We start from the raw sequence: 19680 nt of genomic DNA on the forward strand, positions 1-19680 counted from the left end.
TAGTGTGCAAAGGCAATTTTACTTTTTTTTAGTCCATATAAAATTGTTTGGAATTTGTTATACGATTACACTGCAAAATCAAACGGATAGTATTATTGTTGACCACCCTCTTCCCAACCACCCAATATTAGTCATGAACTTTTTACAAACTGATTTGAAAACATAAAATTCGTAATATCCTCACAATTAGAGTAATGTATCGAAAGGGTTAAGAAAAAAAATTGTCAAAAAAAACCTTACTCTCGCTAAAAGTATGATGCACCTGTATTAGTGCCTTATAAAAACAAGTATTCGTTTTACTCTATTAAGAGTATTTACAATACTCTTAAAACAAATCCTTTTAGCAAATTATATTGAAGAGACAAATGGAATAGAAAAAAAAAGAAGTTTTGTGGTATTTTGTTATTATTATTATTGAGAGATTTTGCCACTACGCAATGTTTGACCGTTGAATATACATATGTATATATGTAAGTGCGCATGCATAACAATGTTACGTGGCAATTTGTTCTCATTGTTTTTGCAAAAAAATAATTTGTATTAATAAAGTGACGACAGTTTTACAACAACCACAGGTAAATGTTAACTGTTGTTTTGGTAACTTTTACCAAAGACTGTATATTATACAGTGTACAGTGTATAAATATATAAAGATGTTGCACTGCCATACATTGTACTGCCAGTGCCAAATTTGTCGATGGCAGTACGGCTACTGCAGTGTTGCCACCAAGGAATTTATAAACTACACTTGGTCGGCTCCTAAATTACACATCTACAGAAAAATTACACATGTATTTTTTTATTTTTATTTAAACATAAAAAACAATAAAAAATAAAATAAATTATACATTTCTATATGAGTGTTTACATAAATAATTCATATTTATAAACAAAAACAAATAAATAAAAATAGTAAACATAAATTCATGTAATTTAAACTATAAATTTGAGATCAAAATTTCCATTTTTTTTTGCACATTTCCTGACTAGGTTCATAGTTTTCATTACCATTTCTCCGAATTCCTTCATTTGTAAAAAAAATTGATGCTAAAGTTTCAGAAGACATCTTATTTCTCAAATCTGTTTTGCAATTTTTTAAATTACTGAATATCCTTTCGGCAGAAGCATTTGAGAATGGTAAAATTAAAATAAAATTAATGACTTTTTGTAAATTCGGAAACAAACTATCTCCCAAGGAATTTTTTAATTTAAAAACTTTAAGCCAGTACGCTTCTGGTTCTAAACTTCCATTAAGTTCAAATTTGACGATGTCTAATAGAGCATTCTGTCGCCACTCATTGTCGAGTTGTTGCAAATCTATATCGAATAACGGAAATCTTTTTGTAAATAGGGTTAGCGATTTTGGTTCAAAATTTTGAGCATTTTTGGGATTTACAATATCTACAATAGAGTAAATTGGATCACTAAAGTCAAATCTTGACTTTATTTGATGAATTGCCTCTATGTAAAACTCCCTACAATTTTGAAGAATTATTGTTTTTTCTGTAGTAGAAATTTGAGATAATGATTCATATGCAGCAACTCCAATATAAATATCATTTAAACTTGAAAATAGGTTTTCATCTGATTCATTGATTTGCCATATACATTTTGACTTCAAAACGTCCATCTTTATATAATTTGAATAATATGTTTGCAATATATTTATAACTTCGTTCTTCATTTTGTATAAAATTGGTTTTTCTGATTGAAAAAGGACATTAAATGAAACTAAAATACCTAAAGCATATGACAAAAATTCAAAATAAATTTTAGTTTTTGGGTCGTCTAATGAATGAAGCATAGTTTCGGTTACTTTTGATGGATCTTCAAAAACTTCGAGTCTTAAGAAACTTCTTAAAGGCTCAAACTGTTCCAAAACTCGTTTAACACAACAATGTATTGAAAGCCACCTGGTAATTGCTGGTGATAATATTTTATGTACTCCAGTTTGGAAGTACTCTTGAAACTCTTCTAGTTTTTTTTGCCGAATATAACTTCTATTAAAATATGAACCCAAGTTGCGCAGCAAATCTTCCAAATATGTTGGTAGTTTTAGGCAGGCCTTCGAAGCTACTAAGTGGATTAAATGGCAAGAGCATTTTATTACTGCTATATCCGGCTTCTCATTTTTTAAAAATTTGGCCACAGAATTGTACTGACCAAACATAACATTGGGTGTATCGGAAGCAAATCCTACTAAATTTTGAAATGGAATACCTTTTTCAGTTATTGTACTCTTTAGAAGATTAAAAATATCTTTTGCGGTGGAGGATTCACATTCCTTAAAATCAAAAAAGGAATATTGAATACTGGATGTATCATCATTATAAAAAATTACAGTAAAGGCAATTTGTTTTGTTGTGCTTATATCAGTTGTTTCATCTATTATAATTGAAAAAACTGTATTTTTTAATTTCGTATACAGCTCTTGAGAAAAATCCGGGCCTAAAACATTTTTCATTAAGGCCGTTGCTTTTGTTCTATGGAGGCTAACTTGTTTTAATATATCGGAGTCTTGAAAAGATGATTTTAGTATTGGAACAAGGTCATCTACCAACCTAAATGCCAAATTGTTTGTGGCTAATAAGCCAACTATTTTTAATTCTGCTCTTTTAACGGCTTCTTTGTTTGAATTTGAGCTATTTAAAGCAATGGTAATATTTGGAGTTGATTTAATGGCGGCAGCAGCAGCTTTGTGAAAATTTGTGTTTAAATGCCTTGATAAAACTGGCTTATGGCACATTAATCTTTTGTTACACAGCTTACAAAATGCTGCGTCATTTTCACCATCTTTTATCCTTACCAGCCAGCCTTTAAATTCGGTTTTATGTAGCCAATCAGATTGAAATCTAAAGCTATTTCTTCCCGTCATTCCTAAAATAAATTATTATTTAATTTGATATAAAAAACACCATAATTTTTACATACTTCAAACAAGAAATCATTAGAAATCAGTTTGAGCAAAAATTTTTATATACAGGCTAAATTTTGCGACGCAATGTGCTTTACTATTTTCTACAAATTGTTTGTAGATCACATTTTTTGTTGATAAACAAGCACCGACTTCTTATTTTAACAAGTGCGCAAAATATTGCACATGTTAGAAAAGGACTGATATAAATATGTATGCCCTTTTGGTATAAGTGCTGTAAAGTGAAAATAAATTACCTGCATATGTGTGTATCGTTTTTTTATATAAATAATCACAAATTTATTATTCTAACAAGTGTGCAAAATATTGTATATGTAAGAAAAGGTCAGATATGTGTGTACACACTTTTCGTGTAAGTGTTGTAAAGTGAAAAAAATTACAAACAAAACCAGTGTTTAAAAGGAAATATTTAAGTCTCCAAAAATAAGTTGCAATGAAATTACACATAAATTACACATGAAACTAATTACACATGAGCTACACATGCAAACAAAAATTACACACAATATGTGTAATTACACATGAAGTGGCAACACTGGGCTACTGCCACTTATTGTACTCAGAGAACTTATTATACTCAGAGAACGTATTATTCTCATCTCTCAGCAATTCATTCTTATATACGTGTGTGCATGTATGTATACAGATTTATATTGCCGAATCAAAAACAAACAAACTAAAAGAAATCTTGTTTTCACAAAATTTGTGTGCAAATAACCTGTGGAAAAGAAAATATTACCGTTTGTGTTATTGTAGGGTAAGAATACGTGGTTTATTGTTGTAGAAATGAAACTATATTGATTCGCACCGAAGTAAAAAACCTTTATCATATACATTTTTTTTTACATATTTAGAGAGAAATAAAACTAGCAAATTGAAAATGATCACTTAATTATTACATACATTAATTAAATACCATAATTAAATGTAATAAAATTTACTCTGCATTCTAACGAGCCATTTTAACCAAGATCCTATAGAAAACTTGTTTTCATATATACGTTCATAGGTATATATTTATAGTCTTTGCTTTTACGTTGTTTGATAGTTTTTTCTTACCGAAGAGAGAATGTGAAAACCAACTGGCATAGGGCTGCCGGATTTGATAAATATTATTTTTAAATGGGAATTATTTCCACAGTTTATGTAATTAGATAACTTTTCTTAAATGTATTCAAATTAGAAATTTTTAGAAAATTACATTTCAAAACTTTCCAAATGGGTTTTAGATATTTTTATATGTTAAATTCATTGTAAATAGGTATGTATGATTAAATATGAGAACCATTCCTAAAAATTAACATTTTATAATGGCAGAATCAACCAGGTACAATTATTAGGGAGAGTTGTCAATATTTATCTCTACAACGTCAAACTCTGGTGCACGTTTTTAGAAATTTTTTGCGTTAAACTTTAATTTTTCACATTTTTATTTAGTAAAATTAGTTTTTTTTTATTTAGTAAAATTAGTTTTTTTTTTCAGATATAAACTTTTAAAATGGGTTTTTTCAACAAAACTGGAATTAATTTTTTTTTTTTTAAACATTTTATTTTGATAGGTATTTTTATACCCTTCACCTTCGTGAGAAGGGTATATATAAGTTTGTCATTCCGTTTGTAATTTCTACATTTTTCATTTCCGACCCTATAAAGTATATATATTCTGGATCCTTATAGATAGCGGAGTCGATTAAGCCATGTCCGTCTGTCTGTCTGTCTGTCTGTCCGTCTGTCTGTCTGTCTGTCTGTTGAAATCAGTTTTCTGAAGACCCCAGATATCTTCGGGATCCAAATCTTCAATAATTCTGTCAGACATGCTTTCGAGAATTTTGCTATTTAAAATCAGCAAAATCGGTCCACAAATTGCTGAGATATGAGGAAAAAACCAAGACAACCTCTATTTTTGACCTATTTTTTACATATATCTGGATTACTAAGACATTAATAGACAATATGGATATCTAATGATAGATATTTCAAAGACATTTGCAACGACGTATATAAGACCATAGTAAGTTGGACCTACAATGGGTCAAAATCGGGAAAAAAATTTTGAACCCGAATTTTTTTAAAAAAAAAAAAAAAATTTAAAAACAAAAAAAAAATTTTAAAAATTTAAAAAAAAAAATTTTAAAATTTAAAAAAAAAAATTTTTTAAAATTTAAAAAAAAATTTTTTTAAAATTTTAAAAAAAATTTTTTTTTTTAAATTTAAAAAAAAAAATTTTATTAAAATTTAAAAAAAATAATTTTTTTAAATTTAAAAAAAAAAAATTTAAAATAACAATCGAAAAAATTTTTTTTCCAAAAAATTCAAAAAACAACTGGAAAAAAAATGTAATTTTGTTTACCTAAAAATATTTAAAATTTTCAAGTATAATTTGGTGAAGGGTATATAAGATTCGGCACAGCCGAATATAGCACTCTTACTTGTTTTAATTTTCTTTTGTTTGACATTTAAGGGAAATTATAATTGAGAACATACTTTCTAATAATTGTACCTGGGTGACATTTTATAAAAAAATGTGTTGGAAAAAAAAACTTGAACACATACATACTATTATGTAGTTATTATAAAGACACTAGGTATATAGATATCAGAGATGTGCATGAATGCCATTCAAATGACATACATACATATTTATTATTTTGCAAAAGTGAATACTGAGTTATCACTATACATAAATTAAACGAATACTGTCATTGCATAATTCACCACAGCAAGTGTTTTGTTACAAAATGCATGTAATTGCTTGTATATTCTGTAAACTCTTACCATTCATAAAGGCAGCGAATCAATATGAGTGTTTTGAATATACGCAGAGTTTTTTGAGTAAATCTATACTATCCTATATGAGTATGTTTGAATTAATTTAAGACTATATTTGTTATTATTTCGCAGTTCATTGTGTCAAAATAAGACGAAATTTTGTTCTTGAAACACGCGCGAAAATTTATTTAAAACAAATTAATGCACTGATTTTGTCGTATGCATTCAACTTATCATCGAGCTTTTATGCATCATTTGAATACTTTGTATACAAATCAAAACACAGTAATCATTTTTGAGTTGTTATTGTTAACGGCATTTAAAAAAAAAATGATTGTGTAAATGGCAATCAATTGTTTTTGTCTTCTCGAGACAAACACATTGATATATCATACTTTAAGGTCCATTGACCTTAAGTTTCCGATTCTAGTATTTATCCACTAGATATCTGTTCCTACTACTCTAACATACCACCGTAATTTCAGAAAATTAAAGCTCGGAAGAAATCATTAAACCTTTACTAACCTTTAAGCCTCGAGACAAAAATATTAATGTATCATACTTAAATATCCGATTATAAATGCCAAAGATATAACGAAAAATGTAAAAAGGCGACCCCTACATTCGGCAAAAAAAAAATGTTCGTAACTGCCTTGCTGAAATACATCATATTAGGGGATGTACGGCGAACTTTTTTTTTTTTGCTTGTAAGGTGGTACGCTCTAATGTACATACTTCGAGTACTTTTGAATTCTTACCGAAAAAGTACAATAATAGATATAATCTTATATACATATATACAGCTATGGACATATAAATGGCACATTTTACCAAAAGTTCTTTCTTATGCTACTATATCGTAAATACTATTAACAAACAAAAAATGTTTGGTTTTTTGCAAAGTTTTATTACTTATCTTTAAAATGAATATAAACAAAAATTTAAATTCATTATTTTAAAAAAATTTCTTTATTAAGAAAAAAAACACCACTGAAATCAGCTGGACACATAAATGGCACAATTTTTAAAAAAGAGAAAAAAATCATTTTAATATTTCATTTGTTGGTTTTTTGGTATGTACAAATATTTTACTATTAATATTAGTGATGTAGCCTTTGTTTTTGATAACAGCTTCGCACCTGCGACCCATATTTTCCACTAGTTTTTGGCATTTTGTTTTGGGTATGGCATACGAATCTTTCTGAGCTGCCAACCACAGATCGTCCATATTTTTATAATTTTATTGTTGCTGTATCAACCTTGACTTCGTTCCAAAGGTCCTCTATAGGATTTAAGTCAGGGCACTGGGCTTGCCAATCCAAAACTTCGATCTTCTCTGCACAAAACCACATCTTTTACTACTTTAGACGAGTGTTTGGGGTCAATATCTTGCATTAACTGGCATGGAATCGAAGGCATATGGCTCCATATGGTTTATTATAATATCTAAGTACTGAAACTTATCCATTTTGTCATTGATTTTTATAAGGGGACCTACGCCATGCCAAGAAAATGCACCCTAAACCATAATGCTATCACCACCGCGTTTCTCCATCTTCTGAATGAACCGAGGATTGTACACTTGTCCTTAAGGACGATGAACAAAGGTTCTGCCATCTGTTCCTATCCTATTAATTTTTGTTTCGTCACTCCATAACACGTTTTTCCAAAAAATAATGGGCTTTTCTCTATGGGTTCTGGCGAAGACTAATTGTTTTGAAATATTTTTGGTTTGGGGTGTTTTTTTTTTGGCATGGCGTAGGTCCCCTTATAAAAATCAATGGCTAAATGGATAAGTTTCAGTACTTAGATATTATAATAAACCATATGGAGCCATATGCCTTCGATTCCATGCCAATTAATGCAAGATATTGACCCCAAACACTCGTCTAAAGAAGTAAAAGATGTAGTTTTGTGCAGAGAAGATCGAAGTTTTGGATTGGCAAGCCCAGTGCCCTGACTTAAATCCTATAGAGGACCTTTGGAACGAAGTCAAGGTTGATACAGCAACAATAAAATTATAAAAATATGGACGATCTGTGGTCGGCAGCTCAGAAAGATTCGTATGCCATACCCAAAACAAAATGCCAAAAACTAGTGGAAAATATGGGTCGCAGGTGCGAAGCTGTTATCAAAAACAAAGGCTACATCACTAATATTAATAGTAAAATATTTGTACATACCAAAAAACCAACAAATGAAATATTAAAATGATTTTTTTCTCTTTTTTAAAAATTGTGCCATTTATGTGTCCAGCTGATTTCAGTGGTGTTTTTTTTCTTAATAAAGAAATTTTTTTAAAATAATGAATTTAAATTTTTGTTTATATTCATTTTAAAGATAAGTAATAAAACTTTGCAAAAAACCAAAAATTTTTTGTTTGTTAATAGTATTTACGATATAGTAGTATAAGAAAGAACTTTTGGTAAAATGTGCCATTTATATGTCCATAGCTGTATATGTATATAAATAGGCCACACGTTTTTTTGTGGTACACTTTTAAGTACGTTATTGTCCACCAATATTGATGAAACATATATGGTTTAAAAGGTATTTTTCTCTAGATGTGCACAAAAAAAAGTTCTTTCCATAAAAGTGTTAAAAAGCGTTTTAAATTTGCATGAAAAACAACAACAACATGTTTATGCACATCTAAATACACGTGTATTTGTACACAAACGTGAAAAATATTTTTGCGTATACTCAAAGTAACTGTATAATTTCGTTATTAGTGGTCGAATTTTGACCTCCAGGCGATCCTAGTACATACATATTTAAAACATCGATACGACAATACTGACCTTTACAAAAAGAAACAACAAAAAGCTAAGCAAAAACAGTTTGTATACAATAGAAACAAAATACAACAATTTTTAACATAAGCATTCTATTGTTGTTGTCATAATTTATTTTGCTATGAAAATTTAAATCTGCATTTTGACCATATTTTGGGTTAAATTTCGAACATATTATTATTTTCATAAACAATATGTAAACCATAATAATATATAGCCTCAGAAATACCCTATTTTAGTATGTATATATGTATGTATATTGCCCACTTTCAGCGTATAGCATCCTAATTATATCAAGAAAACTTTTAAAAATTTTACATTTAATTGCTGACGAACAGATTATATTGTAGGAGTTACAAACGAAATGAGAATCCTATATATACTCTTCTCACGAAGGTGAAGGGTATAAAAATTGTAGAAGTTACAAACGAAACAAAACACCAAAAAGCAAAGCAATAAAACCAACATACATCCAAACAAACGTTTTGTTGTATAAATAAAAAACAACAACAACGCCAAACGAAACAAAAAACCAAAAGAAAAAACAAAATACGCAAAGCATGCACATTCAAACATACGATTTGTTGATTTTTTGTCAAAAAAACCAACACACAACCAAACAAAAGTTTAGTTGTATAAAAAACAACAACAACGCCAAAAGAAACAAAACACAAAAAAAAAACAAAATACGCAAAACTTGCATATCCAAACATACGTTTTGTTGTTTTTTTTTGTCAAAAAAACCAACACACAACCAAACGAACGGTTAGTTGTATAAAAAACAACAACAACGCCAAAAGAAACAAAACACAAAAAAAAAACAAAATACGTAAATCTTGCACATCCAACCATACGTTTTGTTGTTTTTTTGTCAAAGCATGCAATACATTGTGTTTTTTGATGAAATTTTCAGAGGTTGTCTCGGATTTTTGCTCATATCTCCGTTATTTATGGACGGATTTTGCTGATTTTAAATAGCAAAATTCTCGAAAGTATGTCTGACAGAATTGTTGAAGATTTGGATCCCGGAGATATCTGGGGCCTTCAGAAAATTGATTTCAACAGACAGACAGACGGACAGACAGACAGACAGACAGACAGACAGACGGACATGGCTTAATCGACTCCGCTATCTATAAGCATCCAGAATATATATACTTTATAGGGTCGGAAATGAAAAATGTAGAAATTACAAACGGAATGACAAACTTATATATACCCTTCTCACGAAGGTGAAGGGTATAAAAAAGGGACCATTTAACAAGTAAGAGTGCTATATTCGGCTATGCCGAATCTTATATACCCTTCACCTTTGTTGTGGATGCATAATTATTTTTTATAATAACTAAATATTTGATATACATATATATATATATATATCATCATAATATTAATAGGCAAGACGTTTTCTTTAGACCCCATTTAAGCTCACATTATACATTCAATTTGGGCAAAAAATATATCATTTTAAAGGGATTGAAATCGGTTCAGTTTTTTAGGAGTAATAAGCGTTTAAAGATGTTACTAACACATATGCAAAAACGTGTACATGTGAACCTTAAGCTAAAAAGTATACAAAGCAATGAGTGTTTGTCCAATTTGTTGTTGTAAATAAATGCGGAGTTTAGTTGAATATAGACGGAATTGAATTAGAGGGCGTAGCACCTCCCATACAGAGTAAATATTGATTTCGAATATCTGGGGAACAAAAATAGTCGGAAAAGGAGGTAAATCACCTCCCATACAAAGTAATAATTGCAAGGTTCTTCAAACTTTATCCGCATAGCTCTCTTACCACATAGATTGGATTGAATTAGTGGTCGTGGCACAAAGTAAATAATTAATTTTGAATATCTGGAGAACTATAATTCTAAAGGTATTTAAACGCTGTATCAATCAATTTATTACCATTCTACGGAGGTTAGCTAAAAACGAATTTATTCCTGATCCATGTTTGAAGTTTAGCTAAGCATGATCGGCTTAGTAGGAATGAACCCTCCCATATAAAGGAAAGTTAAAGTAAAGCTTGATATTTACATAAAAGGTTTAAAATGGGTGGGATCAGAGCAGTGTAGTGATATCTCCCATACCAAATTAGTTAGATATTCTCGAATATCAAGTGAAGTGTAATTGAGATTCTCAATATTTTGTATTTGTTATTTTCGTACAATTGTACGTAGTTATGTTTTCTGAAACATTTTTTGTTCGGAAAAATTTTTTTTTATATGTAGTTTGACGTTCTATTTTTGAGAGAGACTTCAATTGTTTCGAACAAAAAATGTTTCAAAAACTCATGGGTGAATTCAGGTTAAGTGTTACCAAAAGTTCATATTTATACATAAACAAAAGAATTAACTTATTTTGGTGTAAAATAACAACGAAATGGCAACACTGAAATCATTTGATTTATTTAATTAATGAAAAATGATAATTTGTTTTAAATATTTGTCAATTGTTTGCATTTTTACACATGGCAGACACTAGTATGCTATTGTTCGATTTCGCTATTAATTTTACATATTAATAGACTTTGAAATTATCTGTTTTGATCTTCTTTTTTGGTATTTTCAAGGCTTGACAAGGTAAACTTACAACTTTGCGAAATCTGTGTTCACAACTACAATAGTTGTATCATACAACGTAAAACATGCAACTACGTTGTGAATTGGACAAATATGTCTGGTTCGAACGGTCCCGCCTCACACTTACCCGCCCTTACCCGACCGAGAAGGGCTCGTCCCCATATCGTAGGGACACGTACACACTACAATCCGGACTGTAGTGGAGTTTTATTAATTAAATTAGTTTTAAGAAAGAACTAATTTAATTAAAGAAAATAATAAAAATTCATTTAACACTACATATGTACTTTAAAAAACTACTGCATGCACTACAGGTAACTACAAAAAACAAATAGCAATGATTTCATCACATGCATGGATATTCTTCTTTAAGATTCCCATTCATTGCTTTTATGTGATTTCAATCTTGTTTTCAAAAGTGATTGTGATTGATTGGTTCATGCATTAAATATTAAAATTAATAAATAAATAAATAAAATAAAATCACTTAACAATCACATTATAGTCACTTTTGTTTTACATCACTATTTAACATGCGAAGTGATGATAATGTAATTCTGCTTTATTTTTTTCATGCTAAAGCAGTAGAAGCAAAGATTGATCATTGGTTTCTTTAAAAAATTTTCGGAAAAGTGATTTTTATATACAACACTATTTAACATGCATTTAATGTGATGAAAATATAATTCTATTATAAGTCCTTTATTATTTATATAATGGCATAAAAGTCCATTATTATATGCTAGTTTATATTATATTAGCGATGTTTTCATAGAAAATATCACACTGGTTCCTCTAAAGAGCGTCAACTCAAAATTTTAAAATGTTCAGTAGAAGCAAAAAACTATTTTTTTCCAATACATTACAATGAAACAACTGTACGGATGCAACTGTATTTTTTGGCGAAAGAGTAGAGAAAATGATAGCAGATTTTTACAGTGGGTAGATATTACCACTGTACATCGATTTCTTGCAAAAAGTGAGATTTAGAGTTGACGCTCTTTAGAGGAACTAGTGCGATATGATTATAAATTTTATTGAATGTATATGCATATGTATGATATTATTTAATAGCTTTTCATATTTTCTTTTTAAATTATTTGATTCCTAGCAATATTCCATCATGGTAACTGTGAATTGTTGGATATATCATTACTTTACTGTTATCTTCATCAGCATTTGGTTCCATGTTTAGTGGTTGGAGTAGCTTTGTCTATAAGGGAATAAAATCGTTCATCGTTGAAGAACTTTTCGGTATTACTTTCTTCAGTTTTGCGACATATGTTAAAATCTCCAATTACATATACATTATTATTTATATTCCCAGAACTGTCTCGTAATTTGTCTATTGCATGTCGCAATACTGATATTAATTCCGATTGGGGAAATGCGGGAGTCTTGTAAATTACAATAAAATAAATCTCTTTAAATTTGAAGGCTATATATTGAAGAAATTTGCCATTGATGCAACATTCTTCCTGGAATAAATGTTCTGCTTCGTTTATGTTGTTATCATTGATGTATACAATTATTTCTTTTCTATTTCGACGTCTTTCTCCTATATCAGTTCTATTGAAACAATCGATTCGGCTTATTATATTGAAGTTTGGTATTATAAATTCTTCTTCAGGATAGCTCCAAGTTTCAACGATACATATTATATCAGTATGCGTAATTGTCATATCTACTGATATATCTTGAAGGTGTGCTTGTAGGCTCTGTATGTTTTGGTAGTACATCGGTACTTTCAGTTCATTATATCCCATGAATTCGAATTTTTGCCCGTAAAGCTTTTTCTGAGCGCAGACGATCCAATTCCACTTTAACTGGATCTGATGTTTTGAGTCATGTCATATTTTCTTTTTAAATTATTTGATTCCTAGCAATATTCCATCATGGTAACTGTGAATTGTTGGATATATCATTACTTTACTGTTATCTTCATCAGCATTTGAAAATAACCAGTCAATATTGGTTCCATGCTTAGTGGTTGGAGTAGCTTTGTCTATAAGGGAATAAAATCTTTCATCGTTGAAGAACTTTTCGGTATTACTTTCTTCAGTTTTGCGACATATGTTAAAATCTCCAATTACATATACATTATTATTTATATTCCCAGAACTGTCTCGTAATTTGTCTATTGCATGTCGTAATACTGATATTAATTCCGATTGAGGAAAGGCGGGAGTCTTGTAAATTACAATAAAATAAATCTCTTTAAATTTGAAGGCTATATATTGAAGAAATTTGCCATTGATGCAACATTCTTCCTGGAATAAATGTTCTGCTTCGTTTATGTTGTTATCATTGATGTATACAATTATTCCTTTTCTATTTCGACGTCTTTCCCCTATATCAGTTCTATTGAAACAATCGATTCGGCTTATTATATTAAAGTTTGGCATTATAAATTCTTCTTCAGGATAGCTCCAAGTTTCAACGAGACATATTATATCAGTATGCGTAATTGTCATATCTACTGATATATCTTGAAGGTGTGCTTGTAGGCTCTGTATGTTTTGGTAGTACATCGTTACTTTCAGTTCATTATATCCCATGAATTCGAATTTTGTCCGTAAAGCTTTTTCTGAGCGCAGACGATCCAATTCCACTTTAACTGGATCTGAAGTTTTGAGTCGGCCAGGAGGATTAAAACTGCCAATAATAAAAAGGCCGGATGCAGTTGTAGCTCTACTACAAGCTACATAAAGAGCAGATCTACTCATTCCCTTTCGAGTATGAACTATAACTTTCGAGTACGTCGCTCCTTGGCTTTTGTGTATAGTTATACCTTCAGCTAGTACCAATGGGAACTGAGTTCTTTCAATTGTAATATTTTCATTACTCTTGTATTGAAAAGTTCTCACACATTTTTCGACTGGTGTCCAAGATAGCTCATGAGGATGTATTTTTTGTCGACGGGCTTCAATGCCTACATTTTCATCAGAGAACATAATCCAAAGTATTGTCGGATTTCCAGTCTGACTATTTAATTCTATGTCCATTAAAACTCCAGCAGCTCCATTTACAAGTCCATCACTTGTATTTATATTTACAGTCATCATGTATTTAGCAGTTGTTTTTAATTTTAACTGCCCGGGAAGTCCTTGTGTTTCGGAAGTTTTCATCTTTAACACCATATTAAGAATTCGATTTCGATTTGATGTTGCTAAAATATCGGACTTAATAACATCAAAAGACTTTGATGTGAATTCATTTGTCGAAATTTGTCCTAACCGTAATAAGTTGTATTGGTCAGCTTCAGCATTTGACCAAAACAAATGTATTGCTTCCGATGGGATAATTGAAGTATTCTCTACAACTCGTGACTTTATAAGTTCAATTTGCGTTGTATCCATTTCTCCAACAGCCATTGAGTTTAGCGCCTGTGCAAAACTGAGATCATCCCGTTGTCTCATTATTTCTGTTAATTCGTAAAACTTGAAGAGATTCCATAGGCCTTCTCCGGCTAAAACACCATATGGATTTGATGGATTTGTACTAAAAACCCATCTGTCACCAACAGGAGGTAATTGTTTTAGGTCTCCAAATACTAATATCGATATTCCTCCGAAAGCGGCTGTACTTTTGAAGATTTGTTTTAATCTGGCATCCAAATATCCTAACATTTTGGCGCCTACCATTGAAATTTCGTCAATTATTATAATCTTCAAGTCCATGAACTTCGCTATTAATGAATTCACAACATTGTTGCTGAGAGGGCGAATTTCTCCGGAAAACTGATTAATTGGCAATGAGAACATGGCGTGTAATGTAGCTCCTCCTATGCCAAATGCAGCTTTTCCAGTTGGAGCACACAGTAAAACTTTAACTAAATCCGGATTAGATCCTGGAACAGAGTTGAACCGTTCTGTTACTGACTGATATATAGATTTAATCAGTCTACTTTTTCCAACGCCTGCACCTCCACTTATAAATTCGTGGAATTTAACATCGTCTAAAACATTTCGCAATAAATGATGTAAATACTCCCGTTGCTTTACATTCAACATTCTGACAGACGTTATTAATTCATCTTTACTTATTAAAGCAGGTAATCTGATTATTCGAATACCATCTGGATTTTCATCATCATTATCTTGATTTCCATCTGCAATATTTAATATATTTATATTTTCGTCTACTACAGGAATTGCTAATGCTCTAAACTCATCATCAATATTAATATTCTCTTCCTGTTCCTGTATATTATCAGCTTCTTCTTGAATTCGTTGAAGAATTTCATCTAGTTCTCCTTCTTTTAGACTTTCGAATAATACTCGATTATTTTCAATTATATTTTTGTGGGTAATGCATGTCTGCTCATTATTATTACTTAATATTTCTTCCTGTTCATTACGCCATGGCAAATAAAGCATAACAAGATTTCGAAAATATTCATCTCTTGCTACTTCAATACTAAATTTTGGAAATCTAATAATGCTGGCATTTCTTCTCTTATATATATACCCAGAATTGTTTTTTAATGGAAGTGGGGCTCCTACTTCAGTAATATCGATGTCATTTTCTTGGTAGTCATCTTCATCTTCTTGAAAACGTGCACTTCTTCGAAGTTTCTTTGAAAATGAGTAATAAGCTGCAAAGAACGCTAAGCAAACATCATTTAATATATCCGGTCGTTGAATGTAATGATCCAAGATATTGCTTTGAAATACATTTGTTGAATCATCAGGTAATTCCGCAAGTTCGGATCTAGGTCTCAAAATTCGGACCCTTTTTTCTGGTGCCATAGTATTTATAAACACTTCAGCACTACTGCATTGCGACAGATGCATTCCTAGGATATTGTATGCAGCTTCTTGTCCGGAAACTTCCGAGGCAGATATAAATTTGTTTCCGATATGCTGAAGTCTTTGTTTGATGCTAAAATTTCCAGTCTGTATTTCATTCATTGCCTCTTGTAATAGTCTTGAAACTCCTCTGTTTGATTTATTTATGTAATTTACAATGTACGACACACATGCATATGCATCCAGTACAAATTGAATGTCCATATTTGCTCTTTGCATGGATAATATTTTAGGGTTAAACGCATTAATGCATCTATCGTTAAAAGACCTTTTTAAAAACACTCTTGGCTTTTTTAATGAAGATCTTAATGCAAAAATATATTCCTCATATGTTAAGTTAACCCTTTCGTCTGCCAAGAAACTTTCGAAAGATTCAAATCGATTTGCTTCATCATCTGATAAATTTCCATTCAAAATGTTATGAATTTTTTCATAGTTTTTTTTATGATTTTCCAAATTATTATTGTCTATGTCATCTGGAAGTGGGAGGAGAATTTCCGTATTTGGCAGAGGTGGATACGGGATATGAAATCTACATATCTTTTGTCCACGTATTTCTCTTTGACACGTTCTGTTGTGATTATGTTTTTGATATGAAACATAATTAGATACTTCCATTATTGTTGAATCTGTTGATATGTAGGTGTCAATGAAATTAACTACTGCTGGAAAAGTAGTCTCATCATTTATATTAAATATTGGCGCATTATCCATCCAGTATATGCCGTGAACATGTGGAGATCCTCTTTGTTGAAATTCTATTCTCCAATAGAATTTGACAACTTTATGTTCACCAAATATTCCTGCAGCACTTTTAAAATGTTTGAAGAGATGTCGTATTCTTTGGTCGAAATATCGTGAAGATGTTATTGGATCAAGTCGTATTAAATTATATTTTTCCTGCGTGGTAAGATTTAAGGCCTCTTCTTCAGTAATAACTCTATTTTGGACTACTTTGACTAAAATAACTAGCAATTCAGGCCATTGCGATTCAGCGGCAGACAACGTTATGAAAAAAGTTGGCAAACCAAATTGTCGTATCATTGCTAAAACTTTTTTCTTCTCCCCTTCCCAGTGTGCAGGAGAAGATCGAATTCCTTTTAATATATGATACCCATCATCGTGTTGTACTAGGTTTTGTACAAAATGCTCATTTAACATGTTTACAGCCGTATGTTGGTTAGGTCCTACTTTTTTCCTCAAACATGTCGATATGCTATTTTTTACACGTGATAATTCCAACTTTTTATAAGAATATAAAATCTTGTCTACGCGTGCACATCTTCTATCGTAGCGTCTTGCCTCGGATTTAATAATTTTTCCTACTGTTGCAGTGCATGTCCTTTTAACTCCACAGTATATCGATGGATAAGATAGCTCTTCAGAGTCTTCATCAAAAATCATATCTATTGGCCTCTGTCCTTGGCCAGGAGCAATACAAATCCGTTCCAATGATATATTTTCCACTGGAATGTTTTCCAAAAGCGTTTCCTGAGGATTAAATTCGTCGGGATCAGTTAAATGTGTATTATTTTCATTTATTAAATCCTCAATTACACTGCGGTCTTCAGTATTTGATATAAAAAGAACTTCTTCATTTTGTCCCACATTATCTATCCAATCATCGGAAATACTTATGTTGTGCTTTCTATATAATTCCGTATTAACCAAGTATCTTGCAGCCTCTATTATTTTCCTTGGTCTAATTGTTTCAGTCATAAAACTGTGATTATATTCTAATCTCCTTTTGAGATGAACTTGAATGACTTCTGTCTCGTCAAAATTTCGTGGTAGCACATCAACAGTTTTATCGAGATGAATTGGAACGTTTACAACTGCTCCTCTAACAGCGCATTGCCGATTATATCCCAGAGATACTATTCTCATGAATGGGATTCGCGGAGCCACAAATCTTTCTTCCAATGCTGTTAAGTCTTTTAATTCATTAGGAATATCTGGGAAATGTAATCCCTTATTTAAACAAATAGTGGGTATTTTTCCATCTTTAACAATTTTGCAACATGTATTGCAAAATTTATAACAGTTATCTTCAGAAGGAAAATCATCTGCCAAAAAGAAAACTTCAGATAAGTGCGCGTAGTTATTTCTGCATAATTTCTTTATTTGGTTCGGGAACCATAGTCCGCCACAACAAACACAGACTTCTGTAGGCCCATTCTTTATGTTATTATTAAATTCTTCCAATATTCTGCAAACATGTCTTCGTGCATCTGCTTCTAAATTTTGTATTCTTGTTTCGGGGGAGAGTGTTTGCCTATTATTCCTATTTCTTTGACCTTGTCTTAAGTTTTCATTCGCTCTGTTAACTGGATCCATTCGAAGATTTCGAACGCGACAATTTTGCATATGTTGTAATTCCTGAGTGTGAATTCTTGCAATTCTGCGAGATTCTTGGCGCAATAATGTATTTCGCTCTTGCTCTTCTGTGCGTATTAGAATATCTAATCGTCTGGAGGCGTGTGATAAGGCATCCCGTTCACGCTCTGCTTCTCTAAATTCGGGATCTGCGCGTCTAGAAGAACGTAGTAATGCATCACGTTCACGTTCTGTTTCTCGGTATTCGGGATCTTCGCGTCTAGAAGAACGTAGTAATGCATCGCGTTCACGTTCTGTTTCTCGGTTTTCGGGATCTTCGCGTCTAGAAGAACGTGCTAATACATCACGTTCACGTTCTGTTTCCCTGTATTCTGGATTTGCGCGTCTTGAGGAATGGGCTAGGGCATCCCGTATTCGCTCTGCTTCTCTAAACTCGGGATCTGCGCGTCTAGAAGAATGTAGTAATGCATCACGTTCACGTTCTATTTCTCGGTTTTCGGGATCTTCGCGTCTAGAAGAACGTGCTAATGCATCCCGTTCTCGCTCTGGTTCTCTTAGCTCAGGTATTTCTCGTCGGTTTGTATGTTCCGCTGTATTTTGTCTTTGTTCTTCTGCGCGAATAAGGGGATCCGAACGTCTAGAAGAATGCGCTAAGGCATCCCGTTCACGTTCTAATTCTCTAAATTCGGGATCTGCGCGTATAGAGGAATGTGCTAGGGTATCTCGATCACGTTCCATATCTCTGAATTGCGTGCTTTGTCTTGATCGTCTTAAATGTTGATATTCATTATCTCGACGACGCTCGTTTTCCCTATAATCTTCAATTTCCCTACGCTGTGATAGCATTTGCGAATTACGGGCTCTATCATCTTCACGATTTGTTTCGCGATAGTGCTCTAAAGCTAGTTGCATTGCGCGCCTACGTTGTGCAGCAGATGTCTTACGTAGTCTAGGCATAATGCTATAATATCCTTTAGCTAATTGTTGGAAAATGTTAATGTTAGGACAAATTATATAAATATAATAATAATAAAAAATTTTAAGTAAATAAATTTAAATTATTAGTACATATATGTATATTAGTGGTTCCCATTTTGTTTTAGTATTTGAAAATTAAATATTTGAAATTAATATATTGAAATATTTCGAAATAAATAACTTGTTTTTTTTTTTTTTTTAAATAAAATTAAAATAAAATTAAAAAAAAAAAAATATATAATTTTGAAATAAATGTCAGTGAATTTATCAATAATATTTTATAAAAAAAAATTTTTATAAAATAAAATATCCGAACATTAAAATAAATAACACTATGCAACAAATGAAGACTTTTGGAAAAACACACGATCATTACAGTATAGGTTCGATTCTACTACCAAAGGGTAGTAAAACCCTATATTCAGTTTGTCCATTTTGGTGACCAATTTTTTTTTATGGGCCCCCAAAGATTC

At 31.2% G+C, this 19680-nt stretch overlaps 2 protein-coding genes across 2 annotated transcripts; both read right to left on the minus strand.

The window, feature by feature from the left end:
• Positions 1 to 877: 877 nt before the first annotated feature.
• On the minus strand, positions 878 to 3026 carry LOC135963040 (uncharacterized). The gene is made up of 2 exons (XM_065514819.1): positions 2932 to 3026; positions 878 to 2877 (listed from the first exon to the last, which is right to left on the minus strand). The coding sequence occupies exon 2, from the start codon at positions 2873 to 2875 to the stop codon at positions 953 to 955; it is 1923 nt and encodes a 640-aa protein (XP_065370891.1). The 5' UTR covers positions 2876 to 2877; positions 2932 to 3026; the 3' UTR covers positions 878 to 952.
• A 9923-nt stretch (positions 3027 to 12949) lies between these two features.
• On the minus strand, positions 12950 to 19186 carry LOC135963039 (uncharacterized). The gene has a single exon (XM_065514818.1). It carries the CDS (start codon positions 19184 to 19186, stop codon positions 12950 to 12952), a length of 6237 nt encoding a protein of 2078 aa, XP_065370890.1.
• Positions 19187 to 19680: the final 494 nt, after the last annotated feature.

Source organism: Calliphora vicina, unplaced genomic scaffold, assembly GCF_958450345.1.
Source record: "Calliphora vicina unplaced genomic scaffold, idCalVici1.1 scaffold_79, whole genome shotgun sequence".
NCBI lineage: Eukaryota > Metazoa > Arthropoda > Insecta > Diptera > Calliphoridae > Calliphora > Calliphora vicina.

Bases quoted from the DNA above. Each gene is read 5' to 3' on its own strand.
- LOC135963040 (XM_065514819.1), bottom strand. From the start codon at position 2,875: ATGACGGGAAGAAATAGCTTTAGATTTCAATCTGATTGGCTACATAAA.
- LOC135963039 (XM_065514818.1), bottom strand. From the start codon at position 19,186: ATGCCTAGACTACGTAAGACATCTGCTGCACAACGTAGGCGCGCAATG.